General features: G+C 36.0%; 1 protein-coding gene across 1 annotated transcript in view; it reads right to left on the minus strand.

The window, feature by feature from the left end:
* NBEA (neurobeachin) overlaps nucleotides 1–20,881 on the minus strand; it is a 235,388-nt gene that overhangs the window by 101,657 nt on the left and 112,850 nt on the right. The window contains exon 28 of the mRNA XM_075498349.1: nucleotides 10,457–10,895. Coding sequence (XP_075354464.1) covers nucleotides 10,457–10,895 — 439 coding nt within the window. The remainder of the gene's footprint in view (nucleotides 1–10,456; nucleotides 10,896–20,881) is intronic.

Consider the following 20,881-nt stretch of genomic DNA (forward strand, 5'->3'; position numbering starts at 1 on the left):
GAAGTTCCTTTGGTAATTATCTTGTTACAGTTCTGTGTAAATATGCTCGCACATGATGGATCAAAAGGTGCAGAATGATTTTTTACAGTAATGTAGTTTGTTCACATATGTCTAAATCCTCAGTCTCCCTGGATTTTAAAGACTGGTGGTGCAAATTGTATTGATGATGCCATTGTGCGAATTATATACAAGTGTTATATTTTGTGATCTCCTCTTATATGATGACACTGTACAAAACGATCCATAAGCAATTTTTTTCTAACTCTTTTTAGAGAGGTAACAGTACCAGTTGATGTCTCTGCATTCTGAACAACAGTTTTACCACTACCCTAAAGCATGTACTATTAGAAAGGTAATTCTAGGCATACTGATGGTTTTCTGTCTCCTTCCATTTACATTAGGAGAAGATGAGTTTGCACAATGCAATAGCTATTGATTAAGATACGTGACCCTAAAATAATTGCTTTTGTCTGTAGTTAATAATCTCTTACAATCATTGCTAATATGAAGTGTTTACATAGCAGCAGCTACAGGTGAATAAAGCTGGGTCTACATGGGTTAGATTAATCTGCTCCATAACATCATGAAATTTCCTAAAATTAGCTGCTATCCACAGACAAAGATCTCTAGCTCAGTTAATACTTCAGTCAAATACTTGAGTTCTGGTTGTTCAGGAATACTGAATAAGTACTCAAGAGCAGAGTGCCTGTAGTGCCATAGAAACACAAGAAGAAATTAGGACTTGTATCTTAATTGGGAGCATCTCCCAATTATATTAATTTCATAAGGAAACTACTATCATTACCTACAGCATCTTTGTAGAGAACTGCTATAGAAAAGTTGGTGTGAATGAAGAATGAATAGGAATATTTAAGTGCTGAGGCACAAGAAGGAAAGACACAGCTGGAAAAGGCATCTTAGACTGGCCTATGCTAATGGCACATAGATTATCAGGTCATCAAGACTGCAGGCATGTGTGTAGCTTCACAAGATAACCAGACCTTGGAGACAAAAACAGTGAACAGTGATCACTCAAAGAAGTGGGGAAGGACAGAGAGACTATTGGCAGCTCCATAAGGGTTAAAAAAGGCATATCCAAAACCTGAAAATAGTTGCCAACCTATGAAGAACCCAGGAGATGTGAGGAAGACGTGACAGTTGGCGTCCCATGCTCTCCATGTCATTGCAGCAGATCCTGGACCTAGCATCTGGACACAAGCATGGGAGGTACCTGACTGCTGGACAGACTCCTTAGACACACACCCATTCTAGTGTTTGCAAATGTGAGCCAGAGTGTGAGCGAGTGAGTGAGATCTGTTTTGTTTTGGGTTTTATGTTAAGTAAAATATTTTTTTCCCTCCTATAAGGTCTGGTATTGGCATCTGCTAAATTGCTGATACAATTCCTGCAAAAGTATTTCCCACATTCCTGCTACTTTTCCAAAGAAGATGAAGCTAAATTCAAGGTCTTCCTCCTTATCTTCAGACAGCTCAGTGCTCTTTCAGAGTATCCAAAAGATCACCTGACTTTGCATAGCAAAGACCACATATGTCAGCTTCACTCCTCGGACGTAATAGAATCATAGAACAGTTTGGGTTGGAAGGGACCTTTAAAGGGCATCTAGTCCAAACCCCAAATGTACTGGCCTCCTATAAAGGCAAAGATTCCTTTCTTAAGAGTGTAGTTTAAGACTGAAAATCAACTCCCATAGCAAGAGAGGACAATCCTGCCTAGATCCCACAAATACTAATGCTCTACATATGGTTGACATTCTTTTGTAGGTCTGAATCAGGACATTAAGGCAGGTCAGGTGTTATTAAATTACAAATTATCAAGAAATATCAAGAGAAACCTCTCTACCATAAGAGTAGGCAAAATCAGTGAGACATTATCATCGCACACTGAAAGAAAATGCATCTTTCTGACATGTCATACATGGTGACCTTGTCAAAATGCCTCATTTCTACTGATAAAACAAAATACAGTGAGTGAATACAGAATGACATCCAGATGAAGGACACTGAAAAACTATATGAACAACACCACAGAGTGGTCAAAAAAGTGCAAAACAATCAGAGGAACAGCAGAACAAGAAAGGTGAAAGAGGATGACTAACTGGTCTCAAGTGAAAAAAATCTTCTTTTAACCAACCAAGCCACTCCAACAGCACATTCAGATATTTCTTTCATGGAGGAAGACAAAACTACAGACTAGAAGAAAAGGTTATATACACTTTCATCATTGCATCTTAGGCCTTGTTTTCTACAACATATTTCAGACTTCCAAAATGTTCCAATGTGGTCCACATTTTTCTGAATCACATCATCATGATCCCAAATGATCCTCAATGATTTAGTCAACAAAAGCTTAGTAGTAATTGGCTGTAGCAGTTGATTTTATTTCTCTGTTCATCAGGTAGTTTACAATTCTGAAAAGAATTGTGACTACTAATCACTATTTTGTTGCTCTATGAGTATCCTTTTTAAATAGTAAATCTAAGCCTGAAGTCATCGGAATTCACATCATGTTTAAGACGAGTGTTGTTGGTTCAACCTGCACACCGCTCATGCATTGCTGGTTCATTAAATAACCTCGGCAAATGGCTACAGGATTCTTCTGGGGTTTAGTAATTTGCATGAAATAACTAGATAGAAAATAAAATCATCAATGTGTTGAACTGCAAAAAGAGAAAATGGAAATTAAAAAGAATACTTTCTCAAATTAACTTTCCTTAAAAATTTAGCTACCTAGTGTGGGTGACTGACAAATCAGGTTATGCAGCACTATATTTTCTTTCTCTTTCTTTCTGACCCACATTCTGTAGCTCTTCTCCATTTTAAAATCTAAAGGCCTTCCAACCTAATCACTCTGGTCAATCAAGAGGTCAGAGATAAGCCTCCAATACTGGATGCCTTGTGCTACCTAGCTGAGCAGCAGCAGTTAAATTAGAATCACTTTACACTCTTCTGGGATACGTGAAACCTCTTAAGGCTGAATTAATATTCTTGCTCCTCCCTTCCTCCCCCACAGCAGCAGAAAGCATGAGCATTTTCAAGAAGTGCTCTTCAAAATGCAGTACAGACTTCAGGCAGATATTTCACAGAAGTACTCTGTGTCAAACAGTAACTTCTGCCAGACGTTTCAGAAGAAATCACAGTAGAAAATGGGGGACAATTTGTCTGCTAGATTACATTTTACCTTGTTCCTACAGTTAGATTAATTTAGTCTCTGAAAGGAAAGCTTAGTATTTCTTCTCTGAAAGCTATTCATATTCTCCATACCTATGTACATGGCCAGTCCCTTATGAAACGTGTATTGCTGATTACTCACTCTTCTTCCTGATTTCAGCCCCAGATTGTGATTTGAGTCTGTAGCAAGCGATCGTTAGTATGTACTAACAGCACATTTTGAATCCTACTTTAGACAACCTTCTGTTAGGCTGACTGCATTAAGGTAAGATTCATCTGAAATCAAGGAGGAAACTCAGAGTCAACAGTCATGGAGAAGAAAAACTGGATTAAAAAAAATGTGAGGTATACTGAAGAGATATGGAAGGCTCACAGAAGTATCTAATCTTTGAGACTTATGCAAATGAAACCTTAGTGCTGATTGCCTAGTTCATACGGATTCTTTCAATCATTTGATACCACACATTCATCAAAATATCAAAATCTTAAAGTACATAAAATGATCCTCATCTACTCAACCCAAATTGCTTGTTTCTAAATAGAAGAAAGAGAATAATCTCAGGTATGGTTTAAGGACATGAAGATCATTGATCTTCGCTCTCAGATAAAGCAAGAGAGTGAGTATTTACCCCCAGTGAAATTCCCAGTCACTAGTATCTCCTTTGCATTCAGGATAAATTAGCTGAAGCATCTAAAATGATCTAAAATACTGACAAGAAACAAGGAAAACCTGTAAGATATTAAAAAGCTAACTATCAAGAAAGATGAATGGTCTTGGCTGAACAAAGAAATTGGAAATACTGGAAATTTAATGAATTTGAAGAATGTGAATAGAATATAAGTGAAAATGTCATGTATTAAATGCCAAAAACATAATCGAATAAAGAAAAAAACAGAAACAAACGGCATGAGGTATAGACTGGGGAAGGGCAAGGAACCTAATCCTGCATCTGTGATGCAAAAAAATCCAAAAAAGCAAGAGCTAAAAAGCCACAGTCTTGTAAATGTCAAAACAGCTTTAATAGTGATTTTACAGTGGCCTATTGGGGTAAAAAAGTAAGATAAAAATCCAGTATAATTTTCAGCTGTATATCCAGTGCATCTTATTAAAGAGTAGAGAGATGCTGGTTTCTCCTGATAAAACATACATAAAGCTTCAGTTGAGATATAGCTACAGTTCCATGCATATGAATATGAAACATCACACAGGTTATAAGAAGAGTTTTGAAAGAGTTACCTGTGTACAGATTGCTAAATGACAGACAAGAGGACTATGATTACAGCTAGATGAAAAAAATTGAGGATTTTAATACACCAAATTTTGGTTGACTTGAACATATCAATAAATTTGGGATTAAATTGTTCTAAATGAACAGCTGAGATGGAGGTGTGCTTCCACCTTGTCCCCCATTGTATTTAGTAAACGAGTGGCTAAGACCCTCCCTAGGAATACAGACAACGCAACTTCAGCTCCCTTCTCTGTCTAACAGGATCTGAAACCCTACCTCCCATTCTCTGGAGTGTATTTCAACTGCTGTTTAGAAAAGATATTCTAAAGAGAGGAGCTCTCAAGTCCTTCCTTTGGATCACAATCTCCACTGCACAAAGATCACAAAAATTATTGAGAGTGAACTGGAACCCCAGATGAGTCACTTAACTCCCACGTGGAACCCCAGATGAGTCACTTAACTCCCACATTACTGATTAGTTTTTTCATTCACATGTTCACAAATTACTGTGATACGCAAAGTAATGGGGAATGCAATGACTAAATACAGACAGCACCTGTAACTGTCCCTTCTTGATTCACAGGAAAGGTGCTCTGTTTTCTCCAATTATTTTTCATTATGAACTTTAAAAAGTAACCTTTTCTGCTGGGAGAAGACTAAAACATATTTATTCATAATTCATTTTTATTATGTTTTCAGGAAAATAAAATCTATTTTTCAGCAATCATCTTTTGGAGAATCTAATGACTAACAGGAATATAATCTGCTAATTTAGCTATTTTATTTAAATGACTGTGTAGACCAGTGCATATCAATGATCTCCCAAAGGTGGGCAATAATAAAACAGACAGATATTGAACCTCTCTATTTGAGCCTTCAGTGCATCTTCTCTCACAGTTCTTGTCTTTTTCCCACTCTGTCAACCAGTAAAAAAAAAAAAAAAAAGAAAAGAAAAAAAGTTTATTCTAGTAACACACATAGATACTGAGTAGTCCCTCTAAATACAGCCTACATACATAAAACATAGATTTTTATCTAAACATACTTTTTGAAGACCTTCTCTGTACTAACTGGCAGGACATGTATCAGCCCTGACTGGATTTCACAAGATGTCCACCTTTTCTAGAATATAAATACCTTTAAAACTGGCCCCAAGGACCTTCTGGGGGCCGGGGGGGGGAACCGCCAAACCAAGACTAAAATACTTCAAAAGTGTGTCCTTCAAAATATTTCAAAATATGCTTGTAAAGACTTCATTGAGCATTTAAACTATGCAAACCCATAGTTTTCCAATTTAAGAAGTGATAATGGATTAAAAGGGAATAAGGTATTTAATAGCAGCAAAAATAACTGATCTCATTTCCAGGAACTCAAGATTTTCTGCTTATGCAAGCATGCTTCCTATTGAAATAATTCTGCTAAGTAAAGAAAATATATGTAAATTACCCCACTTTGAAAAAATAATAAATGAGACACAAAACCAAGAGCACTCTCAATTTCAGTAATAGCACCCCTCTAAAAACATTCCACTAGAAAAAAGTGGAATGGAACAAACGTAAGCTTCAGAATGCAGTACTGGGTAGAATCACAAATAAATTCACAAACATTAATGGTCTAAGTTGTGTCTAGTGGGACAAATGCAAATTGACAAAAAAAACAGAAACAAGAAATCCCCAAACCCTAAAAATCAATAACAGGGACTGATTTTTGTCAGACAAAAGATGAGAAAGCAAAAAAGAAATATTGGTGAGTTATGATCCATTAGTTGCAAATCTAGATGAAATAACCCTTTGTGTTTGCTTCTAAAAATGTCATCCTGGATGCCATTTTCAAGGAATTCAGTCTGACGTTAAAAGACATGTCATAACTTTGAGGATCCAGGCTCCAGTGTCCCAGAAATCTGTTTATATAGCTCATAATGTAATTACAGCTACCTTAAGACAGATGAGGCAGAAGGCAGAGATATATTGAAAACTAATTGAAAAATGCAGTTGTCCAGAAGCACTTGTGGGGAAGAGGTCTCTGAAAAGCTGCTCAAAGCTTCAGAGTTTGAAGTGAAATTTTTGATGTTGTCACTCTCAATCTATTGAAGAGCTGACAGACAATCAAACCCGTCTGGCTGGCTGGCAGCTCATTTTGCTGGCAGGTGGCAAACAATTAGACACACCAATTTGTGCCTCCTGATGACATTAAAGCATGAAACTAAGTTGTATGCAGGGCCTAGTGATTTGTGTGAAAGCATTTCAAAAATAATACTCTTTGCCGTGGCAACTCATTTCAGACTGCCACCTCCCATTATGGCTTTGAGCGGTGAAGACGACAGACTTGAGTTACGTGCGGAGCAAGGCCGCTTCTGTTCAATCCGTCATCAGCGCCCCCCGAGACCTCAATCCCCTCCTTTCATCAATATCACCTCATCATTTACATTCGATAGTACTTGAACTGCTGCATACATTAACTACACACAAGTCCTGTTTGATAAAACATGTTGGACACATTTTCTGCTTTTATATTTCATTTATAACTGCACGAATTCTGCAGAAGAATACACTGTAGCCTATTACACAATGACTCTTAGGAACATATTAGCAATGTACAATTAAAAGAACATGCAAAGCAAAACACGTCATATTAAATGATAAAAAAGAATTCTTAATTTCAGTTCTATTTACAGGAGTTTGCTTTATATGGCATTTACCTGCATTTAAGATCAGTGATTATAGTTAAAGAAATATCTTTAAAACAGCAAAGATGCTGTTATTTTTCCAGTAATTGTTACCTCAACTCTTCTTTTACAAGGCACTCAGCCACCCAAATGCAAAAATAAAATAAAAAAAGTCTAGCCTCACAAGGACTAAGAATATCTTTTGATTAAAGTGAAAAATGCATTTCTCTAACCTTGATTTGCTTATAAATATGGAATCACTGTGTATATTTTATAAAAACTGAAACAAATAAAACCTGACAAAACAATACACTCCATTGCTCATGATTCTCCCTAGAGAGAATAAACATGACCAATAGACACATTGCTCAGTGAAGTACCAAAAGCTGCATAAACTACAGCAACAGAAGATCCTACAGAAATATGGTCCACAGGCATAGCGTTAGCTTTTAAAATATATGCAGTGTATATTATTTAATTGTTATTTTACACCAGTAAACACAATTATATTTAAATGAGCAAGTATGGAAAAACAATCACACTGTAATTTTTTTCAGTTTTTCAATAATTGGGATACTATAGGCAACACAAAATGTTCATAAACCACCATAACCTAAAATTCATGTTGCTTTCTCAATTAATATTTTAATTAATTCTAATATTATTTCAATATACTATTCATGGCTTTCCCCCCTAACCTTTGTTTCACCCCCCATGAAAAGTTATAGTGTCAGGATCTCAATCTGCTCCTCCTTTGTAATTTGAAAAAGAAAAGCGACACACACCACCACCCATCTTTTGCCTCCAAAGATTGCCACAGTGGTCAAGTAAGTACTTTGAGAATATGAGCAAACTGCACAAAGAAGTATCTGCCTGAACAGTGGTCATCATTCCGTAATGCAGCCATGAGGTGCAACCAGTCAGTTGAGGTCCTGTGGGCTAAGAACATCAGTATTTTTATCAAGATGCCCACAGTTCAATAATATCTGTTTAGTTGGAAGACAGATTCTAACACTTCCTGATCTGCTGGGACCTGCCTGAACCTGCCAATTTTCCCTTCATAGTTGATGGTTATATTAAAAAGCACGATCTACCTCACCAATATCAGATAGCAGGATCTTGTATTTGAGAAACAAAATGTCCCAGCAAAATTGATGTAAATGGGTCTTCTTTTGCCTAAACTCCAACCATTACCACTTTTTTTGCTGAAGAAGTAAACAATGCCAAAGGCTGACATGGTACAATGCATGCTACCAAGATACAAACACAGCTGTACACTTTGTACAGGAAATCGTGGAACTGCAACTTGGTCAGGAGGGTAACAGGATAGGGAAAAAACAAACCACTAAACCCTCTGGCTCCTAAGCGAACTTATTAGGTATGAAATGCCTATCAAAATCCGTAAGCTCTAGACATGAAGCACCTCTCAAATAATTCCATAATTCTGTATTAGCAACTACTAATAATGATATTCAAAATGTACAAGCAGTCACATTGTTGCAAGAAGAATCTAATGGAGGTGCTCACACTAAACACAGGTTATGGCCAACCTACTGTAGTCCGTTAGAGTTTTTAATGCTTTCTTATAAAGGTATAATTTAGAAATGCAGAATAAAACTCATCTCTTCAATCATCTTCATGTTAAGTTCCCCCTAATGATGACAAAGACATCTCATGAGGTGATACTCTCCATCTTAATTTAGGTGTCTACCATTTTGTGAATTAACAACTCTCTGAATGAAGTATTTTTCTTAATTGACCCAGGTAGAAATTTAGCTGAATAGGTTCAACTAAAGTAACCTTTTGGTGGTTACAGTTAGGTGCTATTAATTCTACACACAGCACAAATTTTTGTACTGCTTAATGTACAACAATGCATTCTGGAATATGATGGTTCCTCACAGAGGACAAGGAAAAATTCCTAACTGTATAGGAAAAAAAAAATTTTTCACATCACATTGAAATCACTCTAAAATCGAAACATGCAGATTGATGAACAAAAAAATATCCTCTTCATTAAGAGCTGCTAAATGAGCTTTCTCTGGAATGGCCTTAAGACATAAAATATTATTAGAAAGGGATATATTCTTTGCTTCTAAAGCACATTTCACTTTTCCTATCTTGATCCAATCTTCTTTGTTACAACAGATGCTATCTGATTGTTTATTGAATTATTTCAGAAAAGCAGCCTCAGTACTAATATATACAGTCAAAAAGGCATCAGCTTTTCTATGGAATTCATAATGAAAAAGCGCTTCTTCACTTTGATTCTAAAATTCTCATGTATCTTCTTGCACTTTCCTGCTTACATTATGCTGAAAACATCATCGTGTATTGTTTTTTTTAAGACTTTAATGAAGACATTTCTGACATTTTTGCAGGTTTTCTGTAAATGCAGATGGATTTTTCTCATAAATCACAACATAGTGGTTTTCTTGTTTTATTATTTATTGCCTCCAGAATTTTAGTTCTTGTACCTGCATGATGAACTAATATATTTCTACAACTTTGCTTAAAATTTTGAGACATATTTTACCATACCTTTGAGTTAAGTTGATTCCATTTTTTACTTTTTTAAAACATTTTTATGAAGAAATTGCAGGGATCTTGTCATACTGGAAAATGTAACCACATCAACACTCATAAGAGTTAGCTCTTTGCACAGGTTAAGACTGAACACACAACTGATCAGGTTATCCTTCTTCTGGAAGGATGCTGTCAATTGCACATCTTAGCACAACTTCTATGTTCAGGAGAACTGAGATGGACTGGACATTTAAAGAAAAGTATATTCATTAGAAGCTAAGAAGCTACAGCCTAAAAAAAGAAACAAAGGACTTTTTGTGGAAATGTTCAGCAGTTTATTTTTAAACACTAACTTTTGAGCGTATTTGCTGTTTAAAGACATAAAAGGAAACTGGTTTCCACCATGACCATGCAAAAAATTTGCCATGGTCAAAGCATTTCAGCACCAGAAAACAGTGCTATGATGGATCCAATTAAGATTTAAGCCTTTGAAAGAATATTTGACTGAATTTCTGCACAGTCTGTTCTATATCAGCAGATATTACCACTCCTCCTCACTAAAATGCTGTTTTAAAGGAAAAAAGATTTTATTGCAAAAATACTTTTTACAACAGACTTGTTTTCCACGTGCCTCGTAGAGTTTTATTCACTGCTGACAGAGAAAAACAAGGTTAATTACTTTTGTCTATACTATACGGTCCATTTTGGTAACTCAGAAAAGGAGAAGCAATGCAGTTGTTTTTTAACATAGTCTAACACAAACCAATAGAAGAATAACCATGTTTAAAAAAAAAATCCTTCAAACTTCTGAATTACATCAATATAAAATAATGAATCCAGCCATATACCTGTCAAATGAGTGAAACTGCATGGGAAGAATAGCCTGAGCTTCTCTCTTCAGTGCAGGATCTGGGTAAGGGATCGGATCCGGACCACATTCTGCAATTTCAACAGGGGCTGCCACAAGACTTTTCAGTATTTCCTTGACATTGATGCCTTTACTTTGGCTGATACTGGATATCGATGATGCGGGTTTCAGGATTTCACTGGGGCTTTCCGTTAAGCTCTCCTGAGATTTCTTCACTTCCGAAGACAAAGTAGACAACAGCTCGCTCATAGCATCAGGGCCTGTGCTGGTCTCCAAGTCTGTCCCATTCAAAATACTGGGCATCTGTTCATCTCCAATTCCAGAATCTGTATGAGGAATAGAGCTTTCCAGCTGAATATCTTCAACTGGTGTCGGTGTTTCTTTTTCTTTGATATTTTCTGGAAATACAGTTGGGGTCTCTGCAGTGAAATAGAGATTATGAACAATATTTATAACTTAGTCTTTGTTGCTAAAAATATGATCATAAGGTTTTACAAGACGAAAATGTGTCAGAAAGCCCACAAATCTTTGTAGTTTAAACCTTAAAAACTTATTTTACATACAAAACATTTTTCTTTCAACAGCTGTTTGGCATATATAAGGGCTTGGAACAGGGAGCCCAAAGTTGCATTATGCAAGCTCAGTGACATTTAGAAATTACAGCCAACAACTCACACAGTAATCAAATAGCAAAATACAGCCAGCAAAAACAACATTAAAAATTATAACCTATCGACTGCATATCTGTATGATCTGTGGGACTACTGGAAGAGAAAAATGCAATCACTTATGGTATAGGATTACTGTAAAATTTAGTCTTTTTATAGCTGTCAGCAAACATTAAGCTTGCATACAAAAGAAAACTGCTAGACCTTTTGTTTGCTTTGTCTTTTTCTAAAATGTGTATTATACACATTTTTACACACATATCATTATATTGAATACAAATTTATTTATACAGGAATGAAAAAAAGAAGCGTTATTGTTGATTCTTACTCCCCTTTCCCCACAAAAGGTAAAATTCTGTAATTCAGGCAAATGTTAAGAACAAAATAAACAGAGCTTTATAGAGGTGGGCAAGTGAAATCTGTTGAGTTTGGAACATTTCCAGATCGAAATGGACTCTACAACATCTTGTAACCGAGAAAAGCGTACCTTTATTATTTACTTCAGTGAAACAGACACAACTACTTCATTAAATAAGAATAATTTGCTATGCTTAGTGGAAAGTTAGCTAGAGTTGTGAATAACTTCCATATTCATCTTTTTGGTTACACTTTTTTTAGAGCAGCAGACTGTGGCTATTTTTAATGACAAAAAGCTTGCACTCAAACAGATTTTTTACTTTATTTTCAAACTACCTTATTTTCATTGGATCACTTGCCTTGATTATAAAATTTAGCTGGCCTATGTATGAAATAGGAACACTTTTTTTTTTTTTTTTTTTTATGGTTCTGATATAGCAGTTTAGATATTATGGAAAATATTTTACAACATACTTAGATGAAGCTCTGCCCTCCTGACTATTCCAAACAAAATGTGCTTCAGCAATATAACATTAATAACAACCACATAACTTAGTACCAATTGTTTGATACAGTCAGGTGTAAAATATCTATATATTTACCACATGGACATAAGTGTGCACGTATCCATGTGCACATAAAAAATTCTATATCAGATTATTTATGTGTTTGAACAAATGGTAGTGTAAACCTCTTCATGCGTACAAGTACTAACAAACAGATATAGATAGCACAGAAGAGGCTTTTAAATATAGAAAGCAGAATAACCCATTATAAGGAGTATTGTTTTCTTCTTTTAACAGCCATAAATGCTGAAGCCACTTCCTTCTCTTTCTCCTAAGTGCCTTAAACACATCTTATCAAACAGATATGAGCCCTGCTTTGTGAAGCAGGAAGTAGAAACTGGATTTATGAGCTGCATAAAATGCACTTAGCATCTGCCAGGTCAGGAAGTAAAAAAATCCGTATCTACTTAGTACTGCCTATATTTGGCACAGGACATCTGATCCATAGAATGATCCTAATGAATTTTCTGCTTGTTTGTCTCTTTAAACTTCATCCATACAAAGACAACCCTTCTCAACTAAAGGGAAGAGTAGGACTGGACTGCCAGTCAGAGTGTTGCCGTTGTAATGTATGGTAAATAAAATAGCATGAGGCTCCATTCTTACGTAAATGAAAAGAGGGCACTGAAAAATGAAGACGGTTCACTACATGGGGAAGTTAGAGTACACCTAACCTCAATTTTCATTAAGGTCAACAATGCTGAACACAAAACTAAAGACAGGAAAGCTAATGGAAATGCGGTTGTGGAAATTCAAATACCCTAACTAAACCAGAAGAAAGATTTTAATGTATTAAAATCATGGAAATGAACTGACTCCAAGCCAATTTTGAAAGAAATAGTCTATGAAATTACTGGTCTAGTAGCAAGTACTTTTGCCAAAGAGGTAAGTGGAGATAGCAACACATGACTGGAGAAAACCACACATGGCTTCTCTTTTTAAGAAAGGGGAAAAAATGATCTGGACAACTACAAGCCTTCAACAGTAAGCAAGGTTTCAGGATTTATTTTGGAGTAAAGAATAGTAATGGAATGGAATGAGACAGATTACAAAATAGCTTTGCTAAAAGAGCTTTTTAAATATTTATTGCTCAAAGAAAATAAGGGCCAATGTAATAAAATTCAGTAAAGCTGGGGTTGTCACAACAGAGAGTAATTTAGTCAGGAAAACCTGGAAATTAATAGAAGGTGGGAAAAGAAACTGGCTAAGAAGGAGCCATAAAATAGTTTCAAAAGAAAAAAAACATCAGACTGAGGAAAACTACCATGGGATTTATCTTATTTAAAATTTTAATAAAGATTTGAGGTGAAAAAGTAAAAACATTCTGGTGAAATTTGCTGATGACAAAGTTACAAGGTACAATTGATGCACAGAAGGATGATTGTAAGAAGGCATTATGACAGAACTGCAAACTACATTTAATAGTGAAAAGCTATGCATCCAGTGACTAACACAGATTCCCATCGTAATTGGAATTCATCAACTGGAAATGACTGAAGAGAAGGACCTGGATACATCAATCACTGGTAACTATTCAGTTACCAATACAACACTGCCATGGAAAAGGCAAATGTGATTCCAAACTTTTCTGAAGAAATAGCTCCTGCAACAGTTAAGTATTAATGGCATGAGAGAAGGTTTTGGTAGGGTTCATTATGGAATACTGTATGCTGCTGTATTTGAGGAAGATGGATGTGCCACTATGGAGATCCACAGTGATCGACTGTTGCAGAAAAAGAGTTTGGCTGATATAGTCTGGCCAAACTAATACTGAGAGAGTATACAACAGCTATTACACATATATTTTCAGGATGCAAACTCCAGAAAAAGGATTTCAGCTAAATGGAAGAGTTGGCATGAGAAAAACTGAGTGCAACCTCACCAGCAATACATTTAGATTGAGAAGTGACAGCCATCACTATGGAATTAAGGTTCTGGAATAGCCTTCCAGTTAGAGTAGCAAGTTAAAAAATCAGAACTAATTTCAAGACTCTATAAAAAGGACTGTACTTAATTACTCTGCAGGTGCCTTGTAATCCTTTGTTCTCAAATGAGAATAAAATGCCTAGAGGATTGCACCATTTGAAGTTAAAAATAGAAGGAAAATGAAATTTGTGGATATAGAGTTTAGACATGACATACTATACAATACATAACACTAATTAAAATGATTTAGGAAAAAATATCAAGAAAAGTTATTCTATATACAGGTAAGTGTATGGATACTTCATTTCCACAGAAACCAGACTTGTATCTTTACTTTTCTTATTGTGCCTCCAGTATCTAAATGAATACATTGCACTAAGTCAATTAAGCTTACTCTGCTTTATCACCATGAATAACAATCTCAAAAAACTACCTAAATCCAATGCTTTAACTCTCATTTTTAAGACATCAGGCAAGCTAAATGAATAAGGGTTTAAAAGGTCCAATTCACTTTTTGTAAATCAAAGGAAAATAAGTTCAGAACAGATAAAACTGATTAATAATTGCCTGTCAAATCACAATACTAGTAAATTAGTATTTGTGAAATTCAGATAAATATTTCTGAAAAGACATATTATAAGACCTTCTGTATCACCATTATTATTAGTACTATTTTAGGTAAATTATAAATTCCCGAGCATGGGTCACAAAAACCAACCAATTTGATTTACAATACCACATATCCACAAGTTTTATTCTTTGTTCATTTATATGGTGTCATAGGACTTCTGTAGCCTTCAGAATGCAGGAATAAAGAATCAGTACTGAATACTGATTCATAATGTTATTTACTAAAAATCTTAAACCGGTAATGCATATGCTTTTATAAAAATCCAAAATCCTTAAAACAACTTAGCAAAATGATAAACATGAACAGAAGCAAAAATATAACTGATTGCATCTGTCTCTGTTATAACATTGTGACAGTAAGCCTGTAAATTTTCGGCAAACCTCATCAGTTTTCTGCAGCATAAGGCCATGTCAGTAGACAAAGCAGAAACATTACTAGACCTAGCGATCTTAACCCTGTCAGAAACAGGCAGTTGGAAGCCAGATGCCTCCTCCTTACTGTTTTTCATTGTAACTAATGAGTTCATCTACTACATTATGGGAAAAATATGGGCTTAAGTTAACTAAATGACATATTGTATATCTAGTGACCTCATCCGTCACACTCCTTCCCTAAAATATCTTGTTTGCTTGTGATTTATGAAGTGTATTGTAATTGTTTTAACCTACTGAGTTACCTAAATAGTTCTTGCACTACTTCCAAATGCCTAAAAATACCCCCCCCCCCCCCGCCATGTTTATTACCTAAATAATGAGACATTTCATGGCTGTGGTAAATATATACATTTTTGCCTTTATAGAAAAAAAGACACACAGTATTCTGCTTTTAATATTTATTTACTATAAAAAAATGGAAAAATTGTTTGTATATTCCTATGGTCCTTTTTCTTTTTAATTTGATTAAACCCCCCTGCTAGATATAAATCAGCTGCAAATTTTCAAAAGTAAGAAAGTATGACAATTATTATTTTTAACTGCTTACAATATGGCTGAAAATTTATTTGGAAGTCACACTATCCCAAATCATTGTCAAATTTCTGCTGCAAACAACATAGCAACATTTGGTAATGGAATGTTTGGGGCAATCTTGATATAGGAGATGCTGCCACCTTTCAGTCTGCACGTGCACCGGAAAATTTTGGAGTTGTTTTCTGTACCGCTATCTTAAGGCATTGCTAAATAACCTTATTAGCTGCCTTTTATAGACCCCTTTGTAGTGTTATACAAACTTTCAGGGACACTACACTACAAGCTGAAAATGCTTTCAATCCAACCAGACAGTGATATTATAGCTTCCTCCAGAGGTGGCAGAGTCAACTAATCAATTCCTAAGCTCTAGGCTATGAAGAGAGAGTGAAAAAATTCTTCATAGCAACATCAATCTACTAGTTTTCATATATGAGAAGCAGCACAATTACACGAAGATGAGAACCTAAGCATGGGGACAGAATCAAAGAGTAATAAGGGTCTGATTTAAAAGTACATTGAAATGAGTAACCAAGAATGGAGTTGCAATAGGAATTTATACTGCATCATAGCACTTCTGTCTGTCTAACAGAGCGCCAGTAATCGTGCACATGAAGAGGTGGAAGTAGAGTGCATGCCATGGCAGCATCTGGCTGGGAAGAGTGAAAGCCACAAGCGGGGATACCCCAGGGCTCCAACATGAACGGCTGAGGGCAGGGGGAGCACCGCTGAAAACGGGGGGACTGGGGGAGGTCAGATATGAAAGACTCTGGGGTGGCTTAGCAATCGGAAGGGTGCAGATCTTGAGAGAGGAGATTTAAGACAGAGGGTTGACAGTTTCCCTTTAACCAGAGCGGATTTGTGAGGAGGAAGGATGTAGCTCTGGAGCAGGAAAAATAGAGAGGCTCTGAAATAGGAGATAAATGGACCAGGAGAGACTTAGGGTGGGGAAATCAAGGTTAGTAAGCGATGACGAGCCTGCATGGCAGAGGACACAGTTATCAGCCATTTTTCACAGCTGGACATCTGTAAGTACATGTCTTCTCTTTTTGCTCACTGGAAATATAGCAGTTATACTCCTTATAGCAGCCTTCCAGTACCTAAAGGGGCCTATAGGGAAGACAGGGACAGACCTTGGTGCAAGGCCTGTTGTGACAGGACAAGGAGCAACGGTTTTAAACTAAGGGAGGGCAGATTTAGACTGGATTTAAGAAAGAAATTTTTTACAATGAGGGTGGTGAGGCACTGGCACAGGTTGCCCAGAGAGGCAGTGGAGGCCCCATCCCTGGAAACATTCAAGGTCAGGCTGGATGGGGCTCTGAGCAACCTGATCTGGTTGAAGATGTCCCTGCTCTTGCAGGGCGGTTGGACTACATGACCTGTAAAGGTCCCTTCCAATCCAAAGCATTCTATGATTCTATGAAATTTCTTCTATTTGCTCAAATTCCTCAAAAGTCTTATCATTTGTTTCTTTCCCCACAATCACTCCTGGACTCAGGCAGGTACACAGGGCAGCTCCTTCTACCTTGACCAAAGAAAGAGTATTAAAAGAGCCACTTATGACAGACATAACTCTTGATCTGTTTAGGCAATGTCTTTAATCAATGTCTTGATTCTTCCTTGCTAATCAAACGTCTTTCACTCAGTGCTTGATAGATAAGACATCTGTACATCAGTCTGATGGATTACCTGGTTGCCAAACAAAATGCCAGCAGTTCTAAAACAATGCATTACCAAGGCATGAACTAAAAAAGACTTAAGATAAAATAAATTCAAGAAAATGAGAAGTTGTATTAAAGAAATGTCAACTTCAGAGTATAAAAACAGCTGTTTACATTTGAAACAAAACAAATACAAATTAGGAATTATATGGTAATAATGTATTTTTTTCTAGGTGAATTTCCCTAGTTTTTGTCAGTTTCTATTTTTTTAATTTATTTTTTATGTTTGTCTTGTGTAAACTCAAAAAACACATAACGATAAAAATAGATTAGTTGGCATTTATCTATGATAACATCTGTATTTCTGAACCGCTCTGAGAAAGATGATGTTTTTGTGATTAGACATTTCTTGCAAAAGTAATAAAAAAAAAATTTGTCCCCTAGGTTACACAATTCAGCCACAAAAGTTAACAGTGAAGCACAGAGTATGTTCCATAGATATGATTAAACTTATACTAAAAATGTTTTATATCAAGAACTACTTTGAAAAATCAAAGAACTTTTAAAAATCTGTAATTTGTATAAAGAAATGAAAAGAATTATTGTTACTTTACAAAAAAAAAATTACAACTGCTTCATGTATACATAATGATCGATGAATTAATAATGAAATATATGTGCAAACCTCTCTTCTGATGCCTTAAGTAGTTGGTGAAGGGCAATAAATATTAGATCAAGATGTATTTATTATTATCCCATGGTCTTCAAATGTATGTACTCTCAGAGGCACTTGGAATAGGCAGCATATATTTCATCAGGAAAGCAATATGATAATTTTGAGCAGCAGGCAGAAATTCAGTACAATTTGACTTGATTGACTTGACATGATTCTTATGATTATCATCCATGTCCCTTATAACATTTCACTCAGTTTCTTGAAAACATATGTACAACTAGATTTTGAGGAAGATGGAGCCATGAATTTTGTCAGGATTTTGTGGAGGCAAAGGATATTTTGACAGGCAATGGAAATTAGTCCTTTAGTCCACTTTGCATAGTTAGACTGCTACCCTTATGGAAAATATGTAGTTTAAAAATAGGCTGGAAATCTCTATGCTACTACATTAGGAATACAAGGAACAGTGTAGCAATGTACAATACCCAGAGTACTGTACATCTATGAGATCAGAACAACTTGATGCTTTACTTGTCTTCAAAGAAAAAAAGCTATTTCTGCAACTTTTTAATATAGTTCATTCTGTCAAGAAAAGAAATCAATAGCTTTCAGTCCGTTCACAGAATGTACCTTTAAGAAAACTGTTAATTTACAGTGCTTTGGGAAAAATACAGACAGTGATACCAAGGGAGTTGAAAAGCCAATCCATTTTTGATATAATGTTGTGATAAGCTACATACTGATTTTCTTCCCACAATATGTTATACGGTGAATTGCACTGTTGCAATGCTTTCATTTCTGAAACGCTCCTGAATAATGCTAAGTGGAAATACCAATTTTCAACTGAAAATATCTTTCCATTATTTGGTTAACATTAATTGTGTTCTCAGTAATTACCAGGCTGCCAGCTGAAGTGTAAAAAAAGATTATTCACACTTTGCTGCTGCTGGAGATGTGGAAGCACTGTCGAAAGAAACAGAAGTCCAATAACCTTCAAGGTAAGCAAGGATAGTTTCAGTAATGACCAGAATTGAGAAAACTCATCTTAAGTGATCCTGACCACCATCGCTAAAACTACTTCAAATTCATAGCTGTAATTTAAAGAGGTTGTTTTTACATAATAAGGCTGATTAGCTACTATTAACAGAAGACACCATGCTCCTCTATTTCTCCTGTGTCTTATTCCAATGACAAGATATTTCGGCTCTCAAAATATGTACTGATTACCCATCTACCTGGTAAGAGAGAGGGCTACTCTCAATTTTTCAGTCTTGACTTCCACACCTTCCAGACATAACAGAGATAGTTTCATACAAATTTTGGGAAAATATCCCTATCTTACCAGAGAAATCAACCGAGAACAAAACATTTTCTAAACTATTCCAATTGCTGCTATTCCAGAAATACAAATTTCAGCATTTTATGCTCAGTTCACAAGGGTAGTTTTTGCTGACCAAAGGGACAAAGGTAAAGAACACTAATGATGTCTTGACTAATACAATTTTATCTTAAAATGGCTGTGGGAACTGGCAAGTTCCACTTTCAGAATGTGCCATTAAGTTAGATGCCTTATAAGAGTCTTGATAACCCTCCTACAAAGACCTGAACCTCTTCTGACGTTAAGATTAATTTCACATATTTGCTTGCAAAATAAAACAGAAGCAGCTTGTTCACTTTCCATGGCAAGTAGCTTTGCTTACTGGGACTATCTTCAGCCTACTGAATTTGAAAGGAAGCTTTTCAAAGGACTTGAAATCATCTCCCATCATCATGAGTAGAGATTAAGCTCTAGCACTGCTTCCCTACTAAATACAACACAGCTAGGATTTCTCACACAGGATCTTTGTGGAAGGTGTTGCTAAAGATGAAAGGCAAAGATTTTTTTAAAGGGGTTTGCTAGCACTTCAGACTGCAAGGAATAGTCTCCTTCGAGAACCTCAAGCACTCAGCAGGCAAAAAAGGAGACTTGAATACTTATAAAACAAAAGAACAAAACTGAAAATTCCATCAACCATACAACGAAACAAATCGGTATTCAAAAATACTTTACAATGGAGGAAGGTGCAGATCAGTGGCATTGCACACCGGTAGATAGGTAGAGAAGAAATAAGGGGCTATAGGAGGGACAATGATATGCATTGCTCAGCTTTATTAGATGCCAGGTACAAAGGGAACATGCCTGCCAATCAACAGGTGGAAGACATTATGTAATTGTTTAGACATAAAGTTCCTACTTTCAAACCATATACATGTAGTACTCATAAAGAAGCATATGTATCTATGAACATGCATGTAACAAATTACAGCTATCTATGGGATGGGGATATTACTAGGGCACATAATGTCATTAGACTGGATTAAGTGCCTGAGATCAAAGAATTTCATGCCAGCTTTTGTCATAAAGCAAGTTTTGTGTCTGGAGTTCAGTTAAGCCTAGTCAAAGGAGTCACGATTAATCTGACCAAGGCAGAGGTCTACAATGACATCGATAGCAAATGGAAAGAGATAGGGATTTCTAGTGCCAAATTTCTCTCTCTTTTAAGTACATCTCTAAAGCAGGCCAGATGAATCGTACCCTAAATGTGCTCTAACTTCTCTCCACCTATTACAAAGGGAGTCTAGGATGACTAGCTCAGACATTGATTCACTACTATTTTCCAGAAAGTACAACTCACATATGATTGGTGATTTTGAGGTAAAAACTGAAAATCTAGTACAGAGCTTTTGGTCATACTGCAATACCCACAGTCACAGAGACAGTGAGAATGATAAAGAATGTTGCTATCATCTTTGACTACTCAGCTGAAAACAACTCACCCCTTCTGGCAAAGACATTTTTAATGCTATTCCCATCTTCACTACACCTCAATATTTCAATTATGTTGAAGAACTTCTCTTCATCACAGCCAGTTGAAGAAATCTGATGAACCAAAAGGTCTGTAAGGCCAGGCAACT

This window comes from Mycteria americana, chromosome 1, assembly GCF_035582795.1.
Source record: "Mycteria americana isolate JAX WOST 10 ecotype Jacksonville Zoo and Gardens chromosome 1, USCA_MyAme_1.0, whole genome shotgun sequence".
NCBI classification, from domain to species: domain Eukaryota; kingdom Metazoa; phylum Chordata; class Aves; order Ciconiiformes; family Ciconiidae; genus Mycteria; species Mycteria americana.